At 42.5% G+C, this 25194-nt stretch overlaps 2 protein-coding genes across 5 annotated transcripts in view; one reads left to right on the top strand and one right to left on the bottom strand.

Moving 5' to 3' along the window:
• Positions 1 to 25194, top strand: part of LOC133546175 (zinc finger protein OZF-like) — a 396978-nt gene that overhangs the window by 148828 nt on the left and 222956 nt on the right. The gene's annotated exons all lie outside the window — the stretch shown is intronic.
• The window catches only part of LOC133546194 (zinc finger protein 177-like), a 30947-nt gene that overhangs the window by 5436 nt on the left and 317 nt on the right, over positions 1 to 25194 (bottom strand). Inside the window, exons 2-3 of one of the 4 annotated variants that reach the window (XM_061892088.1) lie at positions 23543 to 23776; positions 14980 to 18738 (exon numbers count right to left, since the gene is read on the bottom strand). In XM_061892088.1, the coding sequence (XP_061748072.1) occupies positions 17645 to 18738; positions 23543 to 23765 (1317 nt within the window). In that variant the 5' untranslated portion in view covers positions 23766 to 23776 and the 3' untranslated portion in view covers positions 14980 to 17644. Of the gene's footprint in view, positions 1 to 1117; positions 1589 to 14979; positions 18739 to 23542; positions 23777 to 25194 lie in introns of those variants that run through there. The other 3 variants (XM_061892089.1, XM_061892090.1, XM_061892091.1) reach the window with 3 other exon arrangements.

Genomic DNA, 25194 nt, shown 5'->3' with positions numbered 1-25194 from the left:
ATCTGTGTTGGCCCTGCCATGAGGTGGCGACTTGTCCAGGGTGTACCCTGCTTTCCGCCCGATTGTAGCTGAGATAGGTGCCAGCGCCCCCCGCGACCCCAAAAAGGGAATAAGCGGTAGAAAATTGATGGATGGACAGTTTCCCAACTCATATGGAATTGGGGTTTGTAACACAGTGGTGAACATGCCCTTTCCCAACTACTTTGGCACGTGTTGCAGCCATGAAATTCTAAGGTAATTATTATTGAAAAAAAAAAGTTTATGAGTTTGAACATCAAATATCTTGTCTTTGTAGTGCATTCAATTGAATATGGGTTGAAAATGATTTGTAAATCATTGTATTCCGTTTATATTCACATTTAACACAATTTAACAACTCATATGGAAACGGGGTTGTAGAAAATGCTAAAATATGTGAATGTTCTGAATGAGTGAATGGTTGGTGTTGGAATTTTTTAAATCAGTCGAGAAATGTTGAAGTAGTAAAATTTTTTTGTTGAGAAATAGTATTATGGAATTTCTGGATTTTTGGGAAAACCAGGAATTTTTCCAGAGAAAAAAACAACTTTGTTTTTTGTCATCATTAAGAGGAATGATTTGCTGGTGGAACGGTTGAAGTGGGTTGAAAAATGTGGTCGACACAAAAAAGGGTTTGAAAAAACAGGAATTATGGGTATTCTTCGAAATTTTTGGAACTTGGAAAAATGATAGTTTGAACGTCCAGGTTTAGTGAAACATGTTGAAGATGGAATTATTTGAGTCACTTGAAAAAAGTGGAAATGGTGGAAGTTTGAAAAAGAACCAATTCATTTTGAATGGGAAAAAATACTAAACACTTATTTATTCTTGTTTCAAGCTACTTTGGTGGCTAGCTTAGCTCTTAGCTTGCCCGTCCTTTGTGTGTAACATGTTTAGCCATGTTCTACAGTCCTTCAGTGATAATAATACCTGTAGGAAATGTAATGTATTTGCTGCAATGGAGGATGGTTGAAGGTGTGATGGAAGAAGACACAGTTCCACTGCTCATCGTGATTATATTATATATTCCAAATGTATTTTTCCTGTTATTAATCAAATATAAAGTTAGTAAAGATGTGAGAGTAAGAAGTCAACAAACCTGTTCTGTGTGACACAACTTGATGTTTCTTGAAAACAGCGTCCAGTAGTTGATTGTAATCCTCTTTTGTTCTAGAAAGTTCCGCCTGGTATTCTGCTATCGTTCTTTCTAACACTACAAATATTTCTTCAACAGCAGCAGTTAGTCGCTGATCCACCAACGCTCTCAACATTTGTAATGTAGACATTTTCACACAATCACAACACTTTACTCTCACACTTGATCTCTACTTAGCGATGTGTTGATAACTTCTGTGTCTTCTGTTAGCAGCTAACAAGCTAAGCTAACTAGCGAGCTAAGCTAACTAACAAGCAAAGATAGCAGGAGAAGCGGCACAGTGCTTCTAGCGCATCGTGACCACTTTATCCTTAAATAAAGAATCAAAGATGTATTTTATACGACGTAAATATTTCAAACTGGAGAACAAATAATAAGACTGACTTATTAGCGTCCTGCTCGCTTCTTTCTCCGTCTTCTTCTTCTTAGTGTTGTGTCGTTCGCGAAAGATTCGTTCGGATGAACGAATCTTTTGAGTGAACGTACTGAACTGAATCACTTCATGAACTGATTCGTTCTTTTCTCAGTTCAGTTGAGCTTCGCCGCAACCATGCCGGTATGAGTGGAACTTCCGCATTCTGTGACTTGCTGAACCCTCGACGTCAGCGAACGACGCAGCCAGCTACTCGTCATGTGGGCGGAGGAGGGATTGAGCGAACGATTCGTTCACCGCGGATTAACGACATGAATCACTCAGTGAACGACAACTCTCTCGCTCTCTGCTCTGCTTGCCCAAATGCCGCGAGTGATTGTCCTCCCATCGCGGGAATATGTTTCATGCCATTGGCATCCCTTCTCCCTTCATTCTCCAAGATATGTTTCATGCCATTGGCATCCCTTCTCCATTCATTCTCCAAGATATGTTTCATGCCATTGGCATCCCTTCTCCCTTCATTCTCCAAGATATGTTTCATGCCATTGGCATCCCTTCTCCATTCATTCTCCAAGATATGTTTCATGCCATTGGCATCCCTTCTCCCTTCATTCTCCAAGATATGTTTCATGCCATTGGCATCCCTTCTCCATTCATTCTCCAAGATATGTTTCATGCCATTGGCATCCCTTCTCCATTCATTCTCCAAGATATGTTTCATGCCATTGGCATCCCTTCTCCCTTCATTCTCCAAGATATGTTTCATGCCATTGGCATCCCTTCTCCATTCATTCTCCAAGATATGTTTCATGCCATTGGCATCCCTTCTCCCTTCATTCTCCAAGATATGTTTCATGCCATTGGCATCCCTTCTCCATTCATTCTCCAAGATATGTTTCATGCCATTGGCATCCCTTCTCCATTCATTCTCCAAGATATGTTTCATGCCATTGGCATCCCTTCTCCATTCATTCTCCAAGATATGTTTCATGCCATTGGCATCCCTTCTCCATTCATTCTCCAAGATATGTTTCATGCCATTGGCATCCCTTCTCCATTCATTCTCCAAGATATGTTTCATGCCATTGGCATCCCTTCTCCATTCATTCTCCAAGATATGTTTCATGCCATTGGCATCCCTTCTCCATTCATTCTCCAAGATATGTTTCATGCCATTGGCATCCCTTCTCCATTCATTCTCCAAGATATGTTTCATGCCATTGGCATCCCTTCTCCATTCATTCTCCAAGATATGTTTCATGCCATTGGCATCCCTTCTCCATTCATTCTCCAAGATATGTTTCATGCCATTGGCATCCCTTCTCCATTCATTCTCCAAGATATGTTTCATGCCATTGGCATCCCTTCTCCATTCATTCTCCAAGATATGTTTCATGCCATTGGCATCCCTTCTCCATTCATTCTCCAAGATATGTTTCATGCCATTGGCATCCCTTCTCCATTCATTCTCCAAGATATGTTTCATGCCATTGGCATCCCTTCTCCATTCATTCTCCAAGATATGTTTCATGCCATTGGCATCCCTTCTCCATTCTTTCTCCAAGATATGTTTCATGCCATTGGCATCCCTTCTCCATTCATTCTCCAAGATATGTTTCATGCCATTGGCATCCCTTCTCCATTCATTCTCCAAGATATGTTTCATGCCATTGGCATCCCTTCTCCATTCATTCTCCAAGATATGTTTCATGCCATTGGCATCCCTTCTCCATTCATTCTCCAAGATATGTTTCATGCCATTGGCATCCCTTCTCCATTCATTCTCCAAGATATGTTTCATGCCATTGGCATCCCTTCTCCATTCATTCTCCAAGATATGTTTCATGCCATTGGCATCCCTTCTCCATTCATTCTCCAAGATATGTTTCATGCCATTGGCATCCCTTCTCCATTCATTCTCCAAGATATGTTTCATGCCATTGGCATCCCTTCTCCATTCATTCTCCAAGATATGTTTCATGCCATTGGCATCCCTTCTCCATTCATTCTCCAAGATATGTTTCATGCCATTGGCATCCCTTCTCCATTCATTCTCCAAGATATGTTTCATGCCATTGGCATCCCTTCTCCATTCATTCTCCAAGATATGTTTCATGCCATTGACCTCCCTTCTCCATTCATTCTCCAAGATATGTTTCATGCCATTGGCATCCCTTCTCCATTCATTCTCCAAGATATGTTTCATGCCATTGACCTCCCTTCTCCATTCATTCTCCAAGATATGTTTCATGCCATTGGCATCACTTCTCCATTCATTCTCCAAGATATGTTTCATGCCATTGACATCCCTTCTCCATTCATTCTCCAAGCTAACGGCTAATGTTGACTCAAGCCACGTGAAAATAAACACACACACACGCGCCCCGTTTCCATTATCTCAACACATAACATTTTTATTGCATATTTAAGTTGATATCCATCCATCCATCCATTTCCTACCGCTTATTCCCTTTCGGGATCGCGGGGGGCGCTGGCGCCTATCTCAGCTACAATCGGGCGGAAGGCAATATTTCCATTTGTATATTTTTAAATGTAAGCTACAGAATTTTTTGTTTTTATGTTGGCATTTCTGGCACTTGGTTTAATATTTGTTTTGTTTTATTTAAGGTGGCCTTTTATTTTATTTTTGTTTGCACATTTAAGTTGATATTTTCTTTGTTATATTTTTAAACGTAGGCTACAGAACATTTAGTTTTTATGTTGGCATTTCTGCCTCTTGTTTTATTTTGAAGGTATTTTTTTGTTTTTGTTTGCATATTTAAGTTTACATTTTCTTTTTTGTATTTTTAAACGTAGGCTACAGAACATTTAGTTTTTATTTTGGCATTTATGTCTCTTAATTTATTTTTTTTATTTTGAAGGTATTTATTTTTGTTTTGTTTGCATATTTAAGTTTACATTTTCTTTGCTACAGAACATTTCGTTTTTATGTTGGCATTTGTTAAGGGTTTCTTAATTTAATATTTGCTTTTGCGGAGAGCGATTCACGTTTGTCGCCCTCTGGCCCACAGAACCGTAGCTGAGTGATTCAGGCTCGCTTCACGGACCTACAAGAACTGACTGGTTGTCGCTGAGGACGTGACTCACGTTCGCGCTGCACTCACTCACTTATTCAGAATCAGGATTTGCGGACCTACTGACACAGAGAACTGACTGTGTCGCGGAGGAGAACGTCACATTGAGGCTCTCGTTCAGTCACTGTGCGTGTCGTTCATTGGGTGCTGAGGGCTTGTGTCGTTCATTGGGCGCCGAGGGCTTGTGTCGTTCATTGGGTGCCGAGGGCTTGTGTCGTTCATTGGGTGCCGAGGGCTTGTGTCGTTCATTGGGTGCCGAGGGCTTGTGCCGTTCATTGGGCGCCGAGGGCTTGTGTCGTTCATTGGGTGCCGAGGGCTTGTGTCGTTCATTGGGTGCCGAGGGCTTGTGTCGTTCATTGGGTGCTGAGGGCTTGTGTCGTTCATTGGGTGCCGAGGGCTTGCATCGTTCATTGGGTGCTGAGGGCTTGCGTCGTTCATTGGGTGCTGAGGGCTTGTGTCGTTCATTGGGTGCCGAGGGCTTGCATCGTTCATTGGGTGCTGAGGGCTTGCGTCGTTCATTGGGTGCTGAGGGCTTGTGTCGTTCATTGGGTGCCGAGGGCTTATGTCGTTCATTGGGTGCTGAGGGCTTGTGTCGTTCATTGGGTGCCGAGGGCTTGTGTCGTTCATTGGGTGTTGAGGGCTTGTGTCGTTCATTGGGTGCCGAGGGCTTGTGTCGTTCATTGGGTGCCGAGGGCTTGTGTCGTTCATTGGGTGCCGAGGGCTTGTGTCGTTCATTGGGTGCCGAGGGCTTGCATCGTTCATTGGGTGCTGAGGGCTTGCGTCGTTCATTGGGTGCTGAGGGCTTGTGTCGTTCATTGGGTGCCGAGGGCTTATGTCGTTCATTGGGTGCCGAGGGCTTGCATCGTTCATTGGGTGCTGAGGGCTTGCGTCGTTCATTGGGTGCTGAGGGCTTGTGTCGTTCATTGGGTGCCGAGGGCTTATGTCGTTCATTGGGTGCTGAGGGCTTGTGTCGTTCATTGGGCGCCGAGGGCTTGTGTCGTTCATTGGGTGCCGAGGGCTTGTGTCGTTCATTGGGTGCCGAGGGCTTTTGTCGTTCATTGGGTGCCGAGGGCTTGTGCCGTTCATTGGGCGCCGAGGGCTTGTGTCGTTCATTGGGTGCCGAGGGCTTGTGTCGTTCATTGGGTGCCGAGGGCTTGTGTCGTTCATTGGGTGCTGAGGGCTTGTGTCGTTCATTGGGTGCCGAGGGCTTGCATCGTTCATTGGGTGCTGAGGGCTTGCGTCGTTCATTGGGTGCCGAGGGCTTGTGTCGTTCATTGGGTGCCGAGGGCTTGCATCGTTCATTGGGTGCTGAGGGCTTGCGTCGTTCATTGGGTGCTGAGGGCTTGTGTCGTTCATCGGGTGCCGAGGGCTTATGTCGTTCATTGGGTGCCGAGGGCTTGCATCGTTCATTGGGTGCTGAGGGCTTGTGTCGTTCATTGGGTGCCGAGGGCTTGTGTCGTTCATTGGGTGCCGAGGGCTTGTGTCGTTCATTGGGTGCCGAAGGCTTGTGTCGTTCATTGGGCGCCGAGGGCTTGTGTCGTTCATTGGGTGCCGAGGGCTTGTGTCGTTCATTGGGCGCCGAGGGCTTGTGTCGTTCATTGGGTGCCGAGGGCTTGTGTCGTTCATTGGGTGCTGAGGGCTTGTGTCGTTCATTGGGCGCCGAGGGCTTGTGTCGTTCATTGGGTGCCGAGGGCTTGTGTCGTTCATTGGGTGCTGAGGGCTTGTGTCGTTCACTGTGTGCTGAGGGCTTATGTCCTTCATTGGGTGCCGAGGGCTTGTGTCGTTCATTGGGTGCCGAGGGCTTGTGTCGTTCATTGGGTGCCGAGGGCTTGTGTCGTTCATTGGGTGCTGAGGGCTTGTGTCGTTCATTGGGTGCTGAGGGGATTGTGTCGTTCATTGGGTGCTGAGGGCTTGTGTCGTTCGCCAACTGACACACACTGAGATCTGCCGCTGGGGAAGCTGTTACTGACTGACTCATGATTCGCCGACCTGCACACAGAACTGCTGCTGCAGAAGCGATTCGGTGATCGAATGTTTTGAACGAATCAATCTCAGGAAATGATTCTAGTTATTCAGTATAGTCAAAATAACTGCTGATCCCATCACTCCTTTTTCTTATGTTTTTATGGTTGTTGGCAAGCAACCTTGTGGTGTGCATTAGAGCCATCCTTCTGGTGTGCATTAGCGCCACCTACTGTAATGGAGTGTGGACCGAGATGGATTCTACTCTATTTTCTTTTATTTAACCCAGTGTTTTTTAAATTTGTTTATATTGCTTTATGTCCTATGTGTTCTGAATTAAATCCTAATATATCTCCCACTGCTAACCGAATATTTTCTTTCGCCAGCCTACTTTCCAGTATTGATCACGTTCTCTATTGTATTTCCTACATTGTATTAAAACATGGTCATTATTTTTTATCTGATGGCAAGAATCACACAGTCCTGTATTATGTTTCCAATCAATTTTAGTGAACTATTTAGATATGTATGTCCTAATCTCATTCTAGTAATAATGTCTTCTTCTTTCCTATTTCTACCCCCTCCTCTCATGACACCTACTTTCCTCTGGACTTTGTAAAACTCTCTACCTTTTGTTTCCTTATTCCAATTATCCTGCCACTTTTTATTGTGTTCTATCTTAATGATGCTCTTCACTTCTTCTTTACTGTGCTTAATCTCCATGTTTACTTCTGTTTTAGTGCTTGCTTTTTTTGCGTATCTATCAGCTAACTCATTCCCCTCAACTCCTACATGAGCAGGAACCCAGAGAAATGTTACCACACCTCCCGCTTTATTTGTCCTGTAGATTGCCTGAACTATTTCATAATCTATATCTTGTCTTGTTTCTGATGCTATGTTTTTTATGCTCGTCAATGCACTGCTGGAGTCCGAGCACACGACTACTTTCCTTGCTTTGTTAGACAAAGAGCAGCTCGGAGACCTTTATGAAGAAGAAAAAGCATGGACCCAGATTTCCCTCGCCCTGACGCGGGTCACCGGGGCCCCCCTCTGGAGCCAGGCCCGGAGTTGGGGCACGATGGCGAGCGCCTGGTGGCCGGGCCTGTCCCCATGGGGCCCGGCCGGGCACAGCCCGAAGAGGCAACGTGGGTCACCCCTCCAATGGGTTCACCACCCATAGCAGGGGCCATAGAGATCGGGTGCAATGTGAGCTGGGCGGCAGCCGAAAGCAGGGCACTTAGCGGTCCGATCCTCGGCTACAGAAGCTAGCTCTTGGGACGTGGAACGTCACCTCATTTGGGGGGAAAGAGCCTGAGCTAGTGCGCGAAGTGGAGAAATTCCGGCTGGATATAGTCGGACTCACTTCGACGCACAGCAAGGGCTCTGGAACCAGTTCTCTCGAGAGGGATTGGACCCTCTTCCACTCTGGCGTTGCCGGCAGTGAGAGGCGACGGGCTGGGGTGGCAATTCTTGTTTCCCCCCGGCTCAAAGCTTGTACGTTGGAGTTCAACCCGGTGGACGAAAGGGTAGCCTCCCTCCGCCTTCGGGTGGGGGGACGGGTCCTGACAGTTGTTTGTGCTTATGCACCAAACGGCAGTTAAGAGTACCCAACCTTTTTGGGAACACTCGAGGGAGTACTGGAAAGTGCTCCCCCGGGTGATTCCCTTATCCTACTGGGAGACTTCAACGCTCACGTTGGCAACGACAGTGAAACCTGGAGAGGCGTGATTGGGAAGAATGGCCGCCCGGATCTGAACCCGAGTGGTGTTTTGTTATTGGACTTTTGTGCTCGTCACGGATTGTCCATAACAAACACCATGTTCAAACATAAGGGTGTCCATATGTGCACTTGGCACCAGGACACCCTAGGCCGCAGTTCCATGATCGACTTTGTAGTTGTGTCATTGGATTTGCGGCCTCATGTTTTGGACACTCGGGTGAAGAGAGGGGCGGAGCTTTCTACCGATCACCACCTGGTGGTGAGTTGGCTGCGATGGTGGGGGAGGATGCCGGACAGACCTGGGAGGCCCAAACGCATTGTGAGGGTCTGCTGGGAACGTCTGGCAGAGTCTCCTGTCAGAGAAAGTTTCAATTCCCACCTCCGGAAGAACTTTGAACATGTCACGAGGGAGGTGCTGGACATTGAGTCCGAGTGGACCATGTTCCGCACCTCAATTGTCGAGGGGGCGGATCGGAGCTGTGGCCGCAAGGTAGTTGGTGCCTGTCGTGGCGGTAATCCTAAAACCCCTTGGTGGACACCAGCGGTGAGGGATGCCGTCAAGCTGAAGAAGGAGTCCTATCGGGTCCTTTTGGCTCATAGGACTCCGGAGGCAGTGGACAAGTACCGACAGGCCAAGTGGTGTGCAGCTTCAGCGGAAGCGGAGGCAAAAACTCGGACATGGGAGGAGTTCGGGGAAGCCATGGAAAACGACTTCCGGACGGCTTCGAAGCGATTCTGGACCACCGTCCGCCGCCTCAGGAAGGGAAAATAGTGCACTATCAACACCGTGTATGGTGCGGATGGTGTTCTGCTGACCTCAACTGTGGATGTTGTGGATAGGTGGAAGGAATACTTCGAAGACCTCCTCAATCCCACCAACACGTCTTCCTATGAGGAAGCAGTGCCTGGGGAATCTGTGGTGGACTCTCGTATTTCTGGGGCTGAGGTCCCTGAGGTAGTTAAAAAGCTCCTTGGTGGCAAGGCCCCAGGGGTGGATGAGGTCCGCCCGGAGTTCCTTAAGGCTCTGGATGCTGTGGGGCTGTCTTGGTTGACAAGACTCTGCAGCATCGCGTGGACATCGGGGGCGGTACCTCTGGATTGGCAGACCGGGGTGGCGGTTCCTCTCTTTAAGAAGGGGGACCGGAGGGTGTGTTCAAACTATCGTGGGATCACACTCCTCAGCCTTCCCGGTAAGGTTTATTCAGGTGTACTAGGGAGGAGGCTACGCCGGATAGTCGAACCTCGGATTCAGGAGGAACAGTGTGGTTTTCGTCCTGGTCGTGGAACTGTGGACCAGCTCTATACTCTCGGCAGGGTTCTTGAGGGTGCATGGGAGTTTGCCCAACAAGTCTACATGTGCTTTGTGGACTTGGAGAAGGCATTCGACCGTGTCCCTCGGGAAGTCCTGTGGGGAGTGCTCAGAGAGTACGGGGTATCGGACTGTCTTAGTGTGGCTGTCCGCTCCCTGTACGATCAGTGCCAGAACTTGGTCCGCATTGCCGGCAGTAAGTCGAACACATTTCCAGTGAGGGTTGGACTCCGCCAAGGCTGTCCTTTGTCACCCATTCTGTTCATAACTTTTATGGACAGAATTTCTAGGCGCAGTCAAGGCGTTGAGGGGTTCCGGTTTGGTGGCTGCAGGATTAGGTCTCTGCTTTTTGCAGATGATGTGGTCCTGATGGCTTCGTCTGACCGGGATCTTCAGCTCTCACTGGATCGGTTCGCAGCCGAGTGTGAAGCGACCGGAACAAGAATCAGCACCTCCAAGTCCGAGTCCATGGTTCTCGCCCGGAAAAGGGTGGAATGCCATCCCCGGGTTGGGGAGGAGACCCTGCCCCAAGTGGAGGAGTTTAAGTACCTAGGAGTCTTGTTCACGAGTGGGGGAAGAGTGGATCGTGAGATCGACAGGCGGATCGGTGCGGCGTCTTCAGTAATGCGGACGTTGTACCGATCCGTTGTGGTGAAGAAGAAGCTGAGCCGGAAGGCAACGCTCTCAATTTACTGGTCGATCTATGTTCCCATCCTCACCTATGGTCATGAGCTTTGGGTCATGACCGAAAGGATAAGATCACGGGTACAAGCGGCCGAAATGAGTTTCCTCCGCCGTGTGGCGGGGCTCTCCCTTAGAGATAGGGTGAGAAGCTCTGTCATCCGGGAGGAACTCAAAGTAAAGCCGCTGCTCCTTCACATGGAGAGGAGCCAGATGAGATGGTTCGGGCATCTGGTCAGGATGCCACCCGAACGCCTTCCTAGGGAGGTGTTTAGGGCACGTCCAACCGGTAGGAGGCCACGGGGAAGACCCAGGACACGTTGGGAAGACTTTGTCTCCCGGCTGGCTTGGGAACGCCTCGGAATCCCCCGGGAAGAGCTAGACGAAGTGGTTGGGGAGAGGGAAGTCTGGGTTTCTCTGCTTAGGCTGTTGCCCCTGCGACCCGACCTCGGATAAGCAGAAGAAGATGGATGGATATAACAGTGCAAAATATTGCTCATTTGTAGTGGTCTTTCTTCAACTATTTGGAAAAAAAGATTTAAAAATAACTAGTGATTCAATTCTAAATAAAGATTTCTACACATAGAAGTAATCATCAACTTAAAGTGCCCTCTTTGGGGATTGTAATAGAGATCCATCTGGATTCATCAACTTCATTTTAAACATTTCCTCACAAAAAAATATATATTTTACATCAATATTTATGGAACATGTCCACCAAAAAAATCAAGCTGTAAACACTGAATATTGCATTGTTGCATTTATTTACACAGTTTATGAACTTACGTTCATATTTTATTGAAGGATTATTCAATAAATATATTTATAAATGATTTTTGAATTGTTGCTACAAAACAGCTTCATTATTACAGGACATCAATCTTTAATAAACATTTGAATTCAAATCTACAAACAAATTATAAATTTACACACACATTGTATGGACGCATGACTGAATAAAGTGTCTTTTACCTTTTACAGTTCGCACCGAAAATGTATGTCTTCTCATCCATGGGAATGCTGTGCAGGTATGTTTCCACACTAATCTAAGAGTCACTATGTGTGCCATACTTTAGTACTTTTGCATATAATAGGTTGATTGGCAACACTAAATGGTCCCTAGTGTGTGAATGTTGTCTGTCTATCTGTGTTGGCCCTGCGATGAGGTGGTGACATGTCCAGGGTGTACTCCGCCTTCCGCCCGATGTAGCTGAGATAGGCACCAGCACCCCCAACGACCCAAAAGGGAATAAGCGGTAGTAAATGGATGGATGGATGGATGGATATATGACATCAATAAACACACACGTTGAAATGTATCTGTTCTCCCTGCTGAGTAAAGTACACAATGTGTAATTATTACATTATTCTGTTCCCACACCTAGGAACCTGCTTGCTGGGCTGCACTGGAATGAAAACTCCAGCCGCCCTAAAGCCACTACAAAAGCAGGTGCTGAGCGCTATGCAGTACGCTACCCGAAGTATAAAGCAGGGGGCCATGTGGTCAAGAACATGGCGACAGAGTCAACATACCGTAAGTGTAGAGGACACAAAACATGTAAACACTCGACACTTTGTTTCATGATAATAATACTGTCAGGTTTCACTCTCAATGAGTTTATTATGTTGTGAGCAGGAAAATGTACAATTGTAATTTGCAGGCTATGTAGATGACTTGATCAGGGAGGTTGTTGCTGGCTGCAGACAGACCCCTGACGAGAGAAGACCAGTCAGCGTCACCGTGGATGTGCCTCCCTTCCTCTGCGATGAACTGGAGAGACAAGGAGGAAGCCATCGCCCAGCACAGGAGTCGCTTCGCTAAGCGTTAACTACAGTGGCCATGTGGATTCTGTTGCAGTCACTGCACGTCTTGGAACCCCGTGTAGTCCATCCATGGAAATGTTCTTCTGATCTTATGTACTACACAAGCTGGTAGTGCCACCCTTATCTCCTTCCCCAGATATCCCCGGCAGAAGCGGACAAACTGTCGATATGCTGTGTATCGTCTCCACCTGGAAGTACAAAATAGTTGAAAGCAAATTATGGCACCTGTTATTATCCAGACATGGATACACAGTGACTCACTGTTCTCTGAGATGCAAAAGACATTGTCATGCATTCTATTCATTTGTCATTTACTGTTGCAGTACATCGTAAATATTGTTGACATCTACGGTCCATGTATGTACTACTTCTATGATATATAATGTCATGTACATTGTAGCACAGTGCATTTCACAGAATAAGAATACGATAAGTAATTGCTCATTCAGACTTATCTTCCAAAGGTTGATAGAATAAAGAATAATTTAAACCTCTCTCATTTTGCTGTTGCTGCGGCACACCATATTGCTGTTTGTAGGCGTAATACGCTGTCTGCAGCACTCATTCATCCAGACACAGATTGAAAGCCAGGGTGGTCTATGATGCACGTCTCCACCCCTTCCTGCTCCATGGTTGTGGCCACTGCCTGTATCTCATGACAGCAGGCACACTCAGCCACTGTCTCCATGTTCACGCAGTTGTGACATCTACACCTGGAAATAGAAATATTGATAATATTTGTGAATCAATTCATATTATTGACCCCTGCAATCTGCACACATGTGCTAAAATTAATATTATCATAGTCTTGTTGTGGATCTTATTAATCTACATGTTTTTGTTTTTACATGCATATTTTTAATATTGCCGGTATATGGAGCTGTGGCCCATAGGAATAACGTCTGGGATCGCCTCAGGACCCCCCGGGGAAGAGCTGGATGAAGTGGCTGGTGAGAGGGAAGTCTGGGCTTCCCTGCTTAGGCTGCTGCCCCCACGACCCGACCTCAGAGAAGCGGAAGAAGATGGATGGATAATTAGTTTTGACATTGTGTCAAAGATAGATACTTAGTCCTGTGCCTGGGGTGTAAGTTGTAACACTAACAATAACAGTGCAAGACTAGACCACAAGCTAAAACTAGTCTATAAATAAAAAACATTTTACCATTCTGTATTCTGAAGGCGATCTATGTGGTGTGCTACTCCAGCATCAATATCATCAGCGTCCTCCTGACCGTCACCGTGTGCGTCGGGGTCAAAACGGTATGGCTCTATCCCTTGTTGGAGGTGGTCGAGTAGTAGCTGCCACCCCCATGGCTGCCACGGCGCCTCTCACAGCATCTACCCTATCTGAATTGCTCCCACTGCCCTCTAGTCCTACATTCTCACTTTCTTCATCCACAAATCTTTCATCCTCGGTCCAATTAATGGGGAAATTGTCGCTTTCTCTGTCCGAATCGCTCTAGCTGCTGGTGGCCATGATCGTAAACAATGTTCAGATGTGAGGAGCTCCACAACCCGTGATGTCACGCGCACATTGTCTGCTACTTCCGGTACAGGCAAGGCTTTTTTATTAGCCACCAAAAGTTGTGAACTTTATCGTGGAAGTTCTCTACTAAATCCTTTCAGCAAAAATATGGCAATATCGTGAAATGATGAAGTATGACACATAGAATGGACCTGCTGTCCCCGTTTAAATAAGAACATCTCATTTCAGTAGGCCTTTAATAACCAATGTGTTCTGAGTGCAATCCTAAAATATCTTCCACTACTAACCTAACCTTCTCTTTCTCTAACTTATTTCCCAGTATTTCCCTTTTTCTATTGTATTTCCTACAATGTAGTAAAACATGTCCTCCACTTTCTATCTGATGACAACAGTCCTGTATTATGTTTCCTATCAATGTCAATCAACTGTTTAGATATGTATGTCCTCATCTCATTCTAGTAATAATGTCTTCTTCCTTCCTATTTCTATTCCTCCTCCCATGACACCTACTCTCCTCTGGACTTTGTAATACTCTCTACCTTTTCTTTCCTTATTCCAATGATCCTGCTTGCACTTTTTGATCTCTGTTTGGCAAAGCGTCCCCAGAATGAGAAGCTCCAAAGCAGCTACACACAGATAGATATTCACCTTCTCCATTTCCAGGCAGATATAGAGAACATTTCCTTCCTCAATAGCTTTTTAGTCATTTGAACTACAAATCCAAAACCATTATCACATTGTTTGTTAATCATTAGCATTTTATTGTGTTTAATTATTTACTATTTCTTCTTTACTGTCTTTTTTTCTGAAACCAAAAAATACTCATAACTTCAAAGTTTACATTCTTCCAAAGGCAAATGAGTTATTTAAGAAAAAAAAAAGACGGAACTGACAACTTAAAATAATTTTTAGGATGTTGTTTTGCAATTGAAGAAAATACTTGTTTGTTCTGTGAGAGGGAAACACAATAAACAGTTTATTTTATGAATGCATGCAAAGTAAATCTGTGTGGGATGATGCTTTTGCCTGACACTCCAAACTTTGATTAATATTGATATTGTTTTGGGGATATTAAAAAAGAAAACGTAAAAATTATTTAAAAAACAATAATGGGGATTTTTTTTTATTATCCACAAATGTAAGTTTGTAAAAACAAAACCATCCTTTCACAAACATTTCAGTAATTTTTTCTCACTTTTTAATTGCATAAAGGTCTGGTTACATACATATACAACAATCACAACACAATCATCATAATACAAAAGAGAGTAATACAGATAATTGATAAAATGGATTAGAGACCCAACAAATGATTCATAAAGTTACACATTTTAAAATTGTATAAACGACAACTGTTCAAATGATGTATAAAGTAAATAATAATATGCTTCCTGAAGTGGTCCAGAAGATGTTTCAGATGTGAACCAGTACATATGTATATCATATAAAGGTGATAATCTATGGGATGATTAATAATTAGAAATAAAAGTATGTAATACTTCAATATTTCAAACACCTATAAAAAACACTATTATGCGTAAGTCTAATATTGTATGATGAATATATACACACATACAATGTTTATTTAAAAACATGTCCTGTACTGTTCACTCTCACCTTTTCAATCAAATTGTTCTGTCCAATTTTTAATAAAAGTACACAATGTTGCATATTAATGCATGTACTTGCCTGACAAAAGCACATAAATGTCACACGTTTTATGTGCTTTTGTTGTTTCTCTCTCTGGCACTCATGGAGGGTGGACGCTCCCCTTTCATCTCCTGCTTGCTTCTTTGTTTTGTCTTAACTTTCTTGTTGCCTCTTTTTGCACTGCTCTCCAAATCTAAACATTGGAACTATTTAACTGGGCTCAACAAAATGGACAAGATCCTAGGTTTGGGGGAACCTGCTGTCGTGACGAAGCGGTTGTTGCTGGACACATGAGGGACTCTTGGGAGAAGGAGGGGGGCCGCGTGCCTGGCGACCCTTTTCTGTCGAGGACGTGAAGATATCCACCTATTCGGAATGATGACAACAGGACATCTGCTGATTGGAGTAAGCGTTGCTCTGGTTTGTCGACAAATTGGAAGTTGCTGGAAGTCTCCAAAATACCCCAAAGCTGCCACAAATGATTGGAGGATGCGGGAAGAACTGTGGATTACATCGGACTATTTATCCCACAGTTTTTGAAGACCAGTCATAGACAATTTTAGAGTGAAAAGCAAATTTTATTTTCACTCGCATACAAATCATTCCAACTTGGATTGTTTCCCTGGCTTCGAAACTCTCCCGAAGGACAACGCAGCGAAGACACAACAAACTCCCTTTTTGTCTTTCATGGATACACACCTGTTGTTGTTGACTTTGGACGAGACAGTACAATACATCAAGGCCGCGGAACAGAGACACACTGCGGGCTTACACACACATCCACAAAAAAATATACGCCACACATACACCCCCCTTCCCCACAACAAAACCCTCAACGCAAATCCCATAGGGGTGATGAATGGATGGTCAGCACCTGAAGAGCTACGGCCTATCACCATGACCTTGAACTACCTTCCCTCTGTTGCTAGATATCTCGAGATGTATGTTGTGATATGTATATGTGCTTTGCTATGGAGGTTTTTTCCCACTCCAGACTGGGCCCCCTTAGGAGCCCAGTCTAGATTGTATTTTTTTACTCATCCTTCCCCAGCGTTTACCTTTGTCCCATCATTTAAGGGGCGCCTTATGGCGACCCATCAGTGTTCTTGTTCTGTAACCCTGTAAACTGTTTAATCTTGAGCAGGTTTGTGCTGAAAACAAAGTTTCGTTGTACTTGTGCAATGACGATAAAGACCTATCCTGTTGGAAAGTCAAAATTAAAGTCTTGACAGTTTATTTCAAATCCTGCAATTTCATTTGCTGCTGCTGTTATCACCAGCACACTTGTGTTTCTTACACTGGTACTTAGAAGACAATCTTTCACCACACACAATGCAACTCAACACTTTCTCTCCTGGGTGTCTTCTCATGTGTGCTAAAAGGTTTGATCGGTCACAAAAGCTTCTGTTGCAGATTGAACAAGAATGTGATTTTTCACCAGTGTGTGTTCTAAAGTGTACTTTCAAACTGTTACTTTGTACAAAACCTTTACTACAGATTGAACAGGAAAAAGGTTTTTCGCCAGTGTGTGTTCTCATGGGTACTTTCAAATATTGATTTTGTGTAAAACCTTTACCACAGGTTAAACAGGGAAAAGGTTTTTCACCAGTGTGTGTTCTCATGTGTCTTCACATCTGTACTTTGTGTAAAACCTTTACCACAGGTTGAACAGACAAAAGGTTTTTTACCACTGTATTCTCATGTGCACTTTCAAACTCCAACTTTGTGTAAAACCATTATATATGTATATATGGGGCAGATCACCTCGACTTGGTCATTTACTAAGTAATTGATAAACGTTGAAAAACTTTTTGGGGTGTTACCATTTAGTGGTCAATTGTACAGAATATGTACTGTACTGTGCAATCTACTAATACAAGTTTTAATCAATCAATCAATCAATCAATCAAATCAATCAAATCAATGAATCCCTACTGAGGCTATGGTGCTGTTAAGTTATTGTGGCTCAATGTGCCATTTTTTAAATTTTATTTTTATGTACTATTATTTAATATATATTATTGTTTTAGTTGCTTAAGAGATATTCCTGGCTCTGAATTTGCTCGTTGCTATTTTTATGTTTTTGTGAATTATTTGTTGCCGTAATCATTAAACAAACAGGTTACTCATCAGTTACTCAGTACTTGAGTAGTTTTTTCACAACATACTTTTTACTTTTACTCAAGTAAATATTTGGGTGACTACTCCTTACTTTTACTTTAGTAATACATCTCTAAAGTAACTTTACTCTTACTTGAGTACAATTTCTGGCTACTCTACCCACCTCTGAATGTCACACATGTTATATGTGCTGATGTTGTTAGAAAGTCAAAATGAAAGTCTTAACAGTTTATTTCAAATCCTGCAGTTTCATTTGCTGCTGCTGTTCTCACCAGCACACTTGTGTTTCTTACACTGGTACTTAGAAGACAATCTTTCACCACACACACTGCAACTCAACACTTTCTCTCCTGGGTGTCTTCTCATGTGTGCTACAAGGGTTGGTCGGTCACAAAAGCTTCTGTTGCAGATTAAACAGGAATGTAATTTTTCACCAGTGTGTGTTCTAGTGTGTTTTTTCAAACTCTGACTTTGTGTAAAACCTTTACCACAGATTGAACAAGAAAACGGTTTTTCACCAGTGTGTCTTCTCATGTGTACTTTCACATCTGTGCTTTGTGTAAATCCTTTACCACAGGTTGAACAGGAAAAAGGTTTTTCACCAGTGTGTGTTCTCATGTGTACTTTCACATCTGTACTTTGTGTAAAACCTTTACCACAGGTTGAACAGGAAAAAGGTTTTTCTCCAGTGTGTGTTCTCATGTGTCTTTTCAAATGTTGACTTTCTGTAAAACCTTTACCGCAGATTGAACAGGAAAAAGGTTTTTCTCCAGTGTGTGTTCTCATGTGTACTTTCAGATAACTATGGTATTTAAAAATTTTGTGACAGTGAGGACATGTGAAGTGAGTGTTGTCAGTGTGACATGTCTTATCATCTTTAGAGTCTTCATCATCAGTGTCAGGAGAGTGTGACGTTGTGTCCTCACTATCTGATAGTGGAGCTAAGAGCTTGTCTGCTTGTGATCCTCCACAGTGGTCTCCATCAGCTTCTGTTGTCATGTGTTGTGTTGAGCTGCTGCTTGGAGGCTCCCCCCCTCCCCTCTCCTCACTTTCACCTTTCACCTCATCATCTTCACTCTTCACAGGGACACCAGTCACTGGGAACTCCTCCAGTCCTTCAAGATGATCTCCCTCTTGAGTGATGCTGTGTTCCTCCTCTTCCTCTTTAATGTGGGGGGTCAGTGAGTCTTCCTCTTCCATTTTACTGGGAAGGGTCTGTGTCAAAGAGGAGAAGGAGACGCCAGAGGGTCCGTGGCGTCTGGTCTTCCTCTTTGAAGGATCCTCCTTCACCATCCTGAAGCTACACTTCTTTTTTTCAGGCAGACGTTGTTCTCCACAGACGTCTGCAGGACACACAATGACAAACATGCTTGAGAAATGTCCAAATTTGCTCAGTCACATGAGGCATTCAGTAAGTTTACATGTACTTAAAATAAAAAGTGATTATATTAATTGGCCTGAAAACAAACACATTGCTCTTTACAACATTATTCACAGGAATAGAAGACCACTTTTTACGTGGGGTAGGCAATATGGCCTAAAATCTATATTGCGATAAATTCCAATTTGCCCGAATGCAGCTGGGATAGGCTCCAGCGCCCCCTGTGATGTTAAAGTCAGTTACTGATGTATAAACTTGTAGAAAAGATTAGGTCGTTTACAGTGTAAATATGTATTATGTATTGTTGTCTCTGCTATGATGCCTACTTGTGGTCGAGTTTGCTCACTGCGAGGGCTGTGGGTTGAAAGTGTATTTCCTTTTGCTTCATGCCTTGAACCTGAAGTAATGTTTCGTCATTGATCTCACCAAGCAACGTATGTATGTGAAACCGGGGATTTCCATTGGATGTGGAACGGCACCGCCATAGCGACAAACTTGTTCCGTTTTTTGTTTTCAAGTCAATGTGTCAGTTTCCACCACCTGGCTTCTATATTTAGTGGTCGACACAACAAAGTGGTTCAATTGAGCTAAAATCTGCTCGTGTGGGACAGGAAGTCATGTATAAACACAAATTAAATGATCCAGTTTACTTTCAAAGTAACTCCTAATGGACATGAAGTCAACTTGTCAAAAGGTTTTCAGACCTAATTTCACCTTCTTGACACAAATGGATGAAAACATTCTGATTCTAAAAGGCCCAAGATTAAAGAATCATAAAACAGGCATATCCTGGGCAGCTATACGGAGGTCTGTACTACAGCGTTGTATTAAAATGACTATTTCCATCTCCAACATGAAAGTGAGTGTCGCTAACACTACTGCACACAGGAAATCATGTGGAGGAGAATTGCAAGTAGTTGAAACAAAGATTGTGAATGACTGACAAGAGGCTCACTTTGTTCATGTAAGTCTACTGTGGAATAAACATACTCAGGTGCTGAGAGGGATGCACAGAGTAAGACCTCTTAGTCCAGTTTAAAATCCACAGACCAAGAAGGAAACACTTGGATATAGCAATATATTGATGAGGACAAGAATTAAGTTATTAGGTTTATTTTCATTTATATCGGTCCCGGCCTACGATTGTGTGAATATTTTAATGCCTCTGGACATTGTATTTAATTCTTTTTAACACCATTTAAGGCCTTAATTTAGGCAACGTCCATTCAATGACTTTTAATGCTTTTTAATGTCACAAAGGAACCCTGCTAAAGCTCTTAAAAATAAAAAAAAAATCAACAATAACAATACCAAGCATAATATCAATATAAGGTAATTACAGCAGTTTGATCGATATTTTGTATTATATATATTTTTTTGAGTTTTTGTTGTTTACAAACTCAGTAAAAGGGAAGACTTTAAGGGCATAAACGTAATGATTTAATTCAGAGCCATATTTTAATATTCAATTGATATTCTAACACCAGCATCCTGTGTTTTTGTCTGATTATGATTGCCAACAAAAATGTAATCATTCAATTATCCTGATGACTTTAAATACCAGTATCCGCATTGGTATGACCGATTCTGCTTCTGAAACTATTTGGTACTGGATCGATACCTACATTTGTAGTATCAGCCAAAACTAAAGTATACAATAAAACAATAAAACAAGTGATTATTACATTTTAACAAAACAGAAGAATAAGTGATTATTACATTTTAACAGAAGTGTAGATAGAAACACGTTACATTACAAAGTTCCTAAATAAAAATATTCTTCATGGGATTATTGAGACATTTCTAGGATTTTTTTACGATTTTTACGAGATTTTGATAGAATTTAATACATTCTAAGGCAACTCGACGGTTTCAGGTTCGATTCTAGATTAGATTAGATTAGATAGTACTTTATTTATTCCGTCAGGAGAGTTCCTTCAGGAAAATTACAATTTTCAGCACAATCCCATTCAAGATCAGACAAACATTACAGGGAGACAGAACAGGATCGCTGATGGGTCTGCCGGCTTCCAGCGCCCCTTACAAACAAGATGACATACAGGTAAACAAGGGGGGGGGGGGGGAAAATAGAAGATTAAAATAAAATTTAAAAAATCGGTCTTAGCCTAGGCCCTGGAGTGGGAGTGCAGACTGAGGCCAAGGGAAAAAAAAAATAAAAATAAAATAAAAAATAAAAAAAAAGAAAAAAAGAAAAACAACAACTCATGGCCATAGTACACATCCCTCTTACATGTGTGTAAGAGGGAAACATCAAACATCAAAGAACACAGAGGACATTAAAGACATTAAAGCAGCAGATACAACCAGACACTTCTACATACATACATGAATAAAAAGTAAAATAAACATATCCACTGTGGTGGCCTCTACTCACTGCCGTTGTGTCCTTGAGCAAGGTACTTTACCCACCTGCTCCCAGTGCCACCCACACTGGTTTAAATGTAACTTAGATCATGGGTTTCAATATGTAAAGCCCTCTGAGTCACAAGAGAAACGCGCTAAATAAATATACTTCACTTCATTTAAAAGGAAACCGCACTTTTGTAATTTATTTTGCCTATTAAGAACACATGATTTACTTTTTTATGCATTCTAAATAGTAATAAATGCGATCAAAATCTCTTTACAATAGAGGCAATTGTAGTCGCACTATTCCGCCTAAAAATAACTTAAAAAGCATCCAAACACCTCCATTAAGGTTTTATGTACATGCAGTAGGTATATATGTCATTTAGTAATAGGTACATTTTTAAAAAGATGGAATATTTACGTATTTTTGCTTATTAGCGCATCACTTTCAAAAAAGCATCACTACATGTGCTTTTTTTTTTCAACATCACTGAATATTACACACTGCAGACTTCCTGAGAGCCAACAAACATAATAAAACATCACTTACTGTACAATGTCTGCTGTCACTATAACGCAGACTGATAGAATCTTGTTATATTCCCGTTTAGATGAGGAAAGACTCATAATCGTCGCACGGTATGGGGGGTGAAGCCAAGCCTCTTTTCGGGCCTAAATTGGCTGTCAAAGGGAACCAACTTGTCAGAGTACGTCCTCATCCTTCTATTATCCAGGTGAGAGGCCACTTATAATAACAACATCACTAATACTTGGTTGGTATTCAAGTCACAAAATGCAAATGTAGTATTGTTGGTGCTTTTTGGATGGTTATAGAGGACCTCTCATTGGCTCCATTGCAAGTGGACTTTTATTTACATTTATGAGTTAGAATGTGATTTAAAAATATATATATCAATTGTCATGTCTTTCATAATGATTGTGAAGGATAGAAAAAATTCCCCCAAAAAGTGCAGTTGTCCTCTAAATTCAAACGATTAGATTTAAAGGCCTACAGAAATGAGATTTTATTTAAACGGGGATAGCAGGTCCATTCTATGTGTCATACTTGATCATTTCGCGATATTGCCACATTTTTGCTGAAAGGATTTAGTAGAGAACATCCACGACTTTTGGTCGCTAACAGAAAAGCCCTGCCTTTACAGGAAGTCGTAGACGATGACGTCACCCGTGTTATGGCTCCTCACATATTCACATTGTTTTTAATGGGAGCCTCCAACAAAAACAACTATTCGGACCGAAAAAACGACAATTTCCCCATTAATTTGAGCGCGGATGAAAGATTCGTGTTTGAGGATATTGATAGCGACGGACTAGAAAAAAAAAAAACACGATTGCATTTGGATGGATTCCGATGTTTTTAGACACATTTACTAAGATAATTCTGGGAAATCCCTTATCTTTCTATTGTGTTGCTAGTGTTTTAGTGAGTTTAATAGTACCTGATAGTCGGAGGTGTGTCTCCACGGGTGTCTTGACGCCAGTGTCTCAGGGGAGTTGACGGCAGCTTTATGGATGGCACAAGCTCAGCTTTTCTCCGATAAGAAGCGACGTTTTAACCACAATTATCTCACCGAACCTGCTGGTTGACATTCTGTCGTGATTCATGTTCGCTTGACCGCGCTCTGATGCATAGTAAAGTTTCACCTCCAGGAATTTTAAACAAGGAATCACCATGTGTTTGTGTGGCTAAAGGCTAAAACTTCCCAACTCCATCTTTCTACGTTGACTTCTGCAATATTAATTGAACAAATTGCAAAAGATTCAGCAACACAGATCTCCAAAATATTGTGTAATTATGCCGTTAAAGCAGACGACTTTTAGCTGTGTGTGTGTGCAGCGCTCATACTTCCTAAAAACCCGTGACATCTTGCGTAGACGTCATCGTAACACAACGTTTTTAAGACGAAACTCCCGGGAAATTTAAAATTGCAATTTAGTAAACTAAAAAGGCCGTATTGGCATGTGTTGCAATGTTAATATTTCATCATTGATATATAAACTATCAGACTGTGTGGTCGCTAGTAGTGGCTTTCAGTAGACCTTTAGGAACCAGTACTAAAAAAAATGGTACTTGGTATACATCTCTTATCTTCACCACTAAACCTTTGAAATATGCTGACATATGTGCTGCTAAGGTAAATAAACAGAAGCCATATTGAACGTTTGCCTTCATTTGACCACGTGAGGTAAGGAGGACGGCCTCTAGGTCACATGGTTACACCCCAGCAATTACACTGTTGATGATTGATGAGCATTCATTTTTAAATGGTGGTGTTAAAAAGCAAATATATCTCCATCTTTAGTGATAAATGTGGCCCCCGGATGAACATGTGTCACAAACATTGTATTAGATGATATGTGGATGTTGTGCTTACTTGGACTGTGATGAAGCTGTGAGGACTCAGGTGGTTTGTCTTCATGCTCTTCAGTCTTCACAGAGACAACAGTCAGTGGAAACTTGCTGACATCAGCCTCCTCCTGTCCTAGAAGAAACTCTTTTTCCTGAGTAACCCAGAGATCCCCCTCTTCCTCTTTAATGTGGGGGGGCTGTGGATCCTCCTGCTGCTGAAGGGGACGTTCTTCTTGACGAGCGTTCATCTGTTGGACGTCTGCAAGACAACACAAACAAACTTCAGCTGTGATGTGTCAAATATTTTTTAATCTATCAAATATAATATTTTCCAAGTGAACTGACTCCACTCTGTGGTGATGTTCTTCTACACATGGAATAATCATCAGTTATTGATTATTATGAATTGTGTAATTGATCAAAAAGTAACAACTTATAGAAAACCTCCTGCTGGGATTTTAATACCGTCATGACTGCATGAAGTCAGTCTGCACGTATAAAAGTGTCATTGTGCTGCAGCATCAAGTGACGCCAACTGGCTCCTCCCACTACCAACCTACCAGCCAACCTTGACGTGCACCTCCAAAATAGTCCCACCTCACGTCAACGGTGACCAGGACTACAGAGCTGTGGTCCGTTGGCTTTACTTTTACACACAATATCCTCTCCTTGTTCTCCATTACCTACCTGCTTGGCACTCAGCATCAAGGGTTGGAATTGGGGGTTAAATCACCATAAATGATTCCCGGGCGCAGCACTGCTGCTGCCCACTGCTCCCCTCACCTCCCAAGGGATGATCAAGGGGATGGGTCAAATGCAGAGGACACATTTCACCACACCTAGTGTGTGTGTGACAATCATTGCTACTTTAACTTTCTTCTGCGAAAGCAACATTTTTAACCCAACAGAAAACAAACAGAAGTGCAGTGAAGCACTTGGAACAAGTGCCAGCGAGTATATATATAAATATATACATATATGTATATATATATATATATATATATATATATATATATATATATATATATATATACAAATTCATAAATGTAAACAAATATTTACAATATTTGGGTACCTCATGTTTCGACTACATACAAAATATTGATGCAAATTCATTTTGTGTGCAGTATATTAAAGCTATTTTTAATATTTAACATTTATTTAATTAAATATTTATTTTAGTCTGACTGAATAAGCATTACTCGCTTACAATTGTGCAAATAGTGTATTCATAATAACAAACATCAGTCGATTTAATTTCCATGATATGTCCACCCAATGCAGCTGAGATAGGCTCCAACACCCCCCCGCAACACCAAATAGGGACAAGCGGTAGAAAATGGATGGATGGATGTTATCAAGGTAATAGAAGTGCGTGCAAACATCATTTGTATTTATTGCTAATAAAGTTGACACCAACATAAAGCAGACCACTGCAATAATACATTATATTACACTGTCATCACAATAACAATACTTTTTTTTCATCCTGTAAAGCATCTTTGAGTACAATGAAAAGCGCTATACCAAATAAAATGTATTATTATTATTATTATACCATGTGACTTATTCCAGACTTAAATTACAAGACGTTCGTTTCTTTCTAGTAACAAATATTTAATGATGTTAAGCGTGACTGTAATATACAACAAAAAACAGTTAAAGTATTAAATAAGT

This window comes from Nerophis ophidion, linkage group LG29, assembly GCF_033978795.1.
Source record: "Nerophis ophidion isolate RoL-2023_Sa linkage group LG29, RoL_Noph_v1.0, whole genome shotgun sequence".
Taxonomy (NCBI): domain Eukaryota; kingdom Metazoa; phylum Chordata; class Actinopteri; order Syngnathiformes; family Syngnathidae; genus Nerophis; species Nerophis ophidion.
This window is presented reverse-complemented; position numbering and strand designations above follow the sequence as displayed.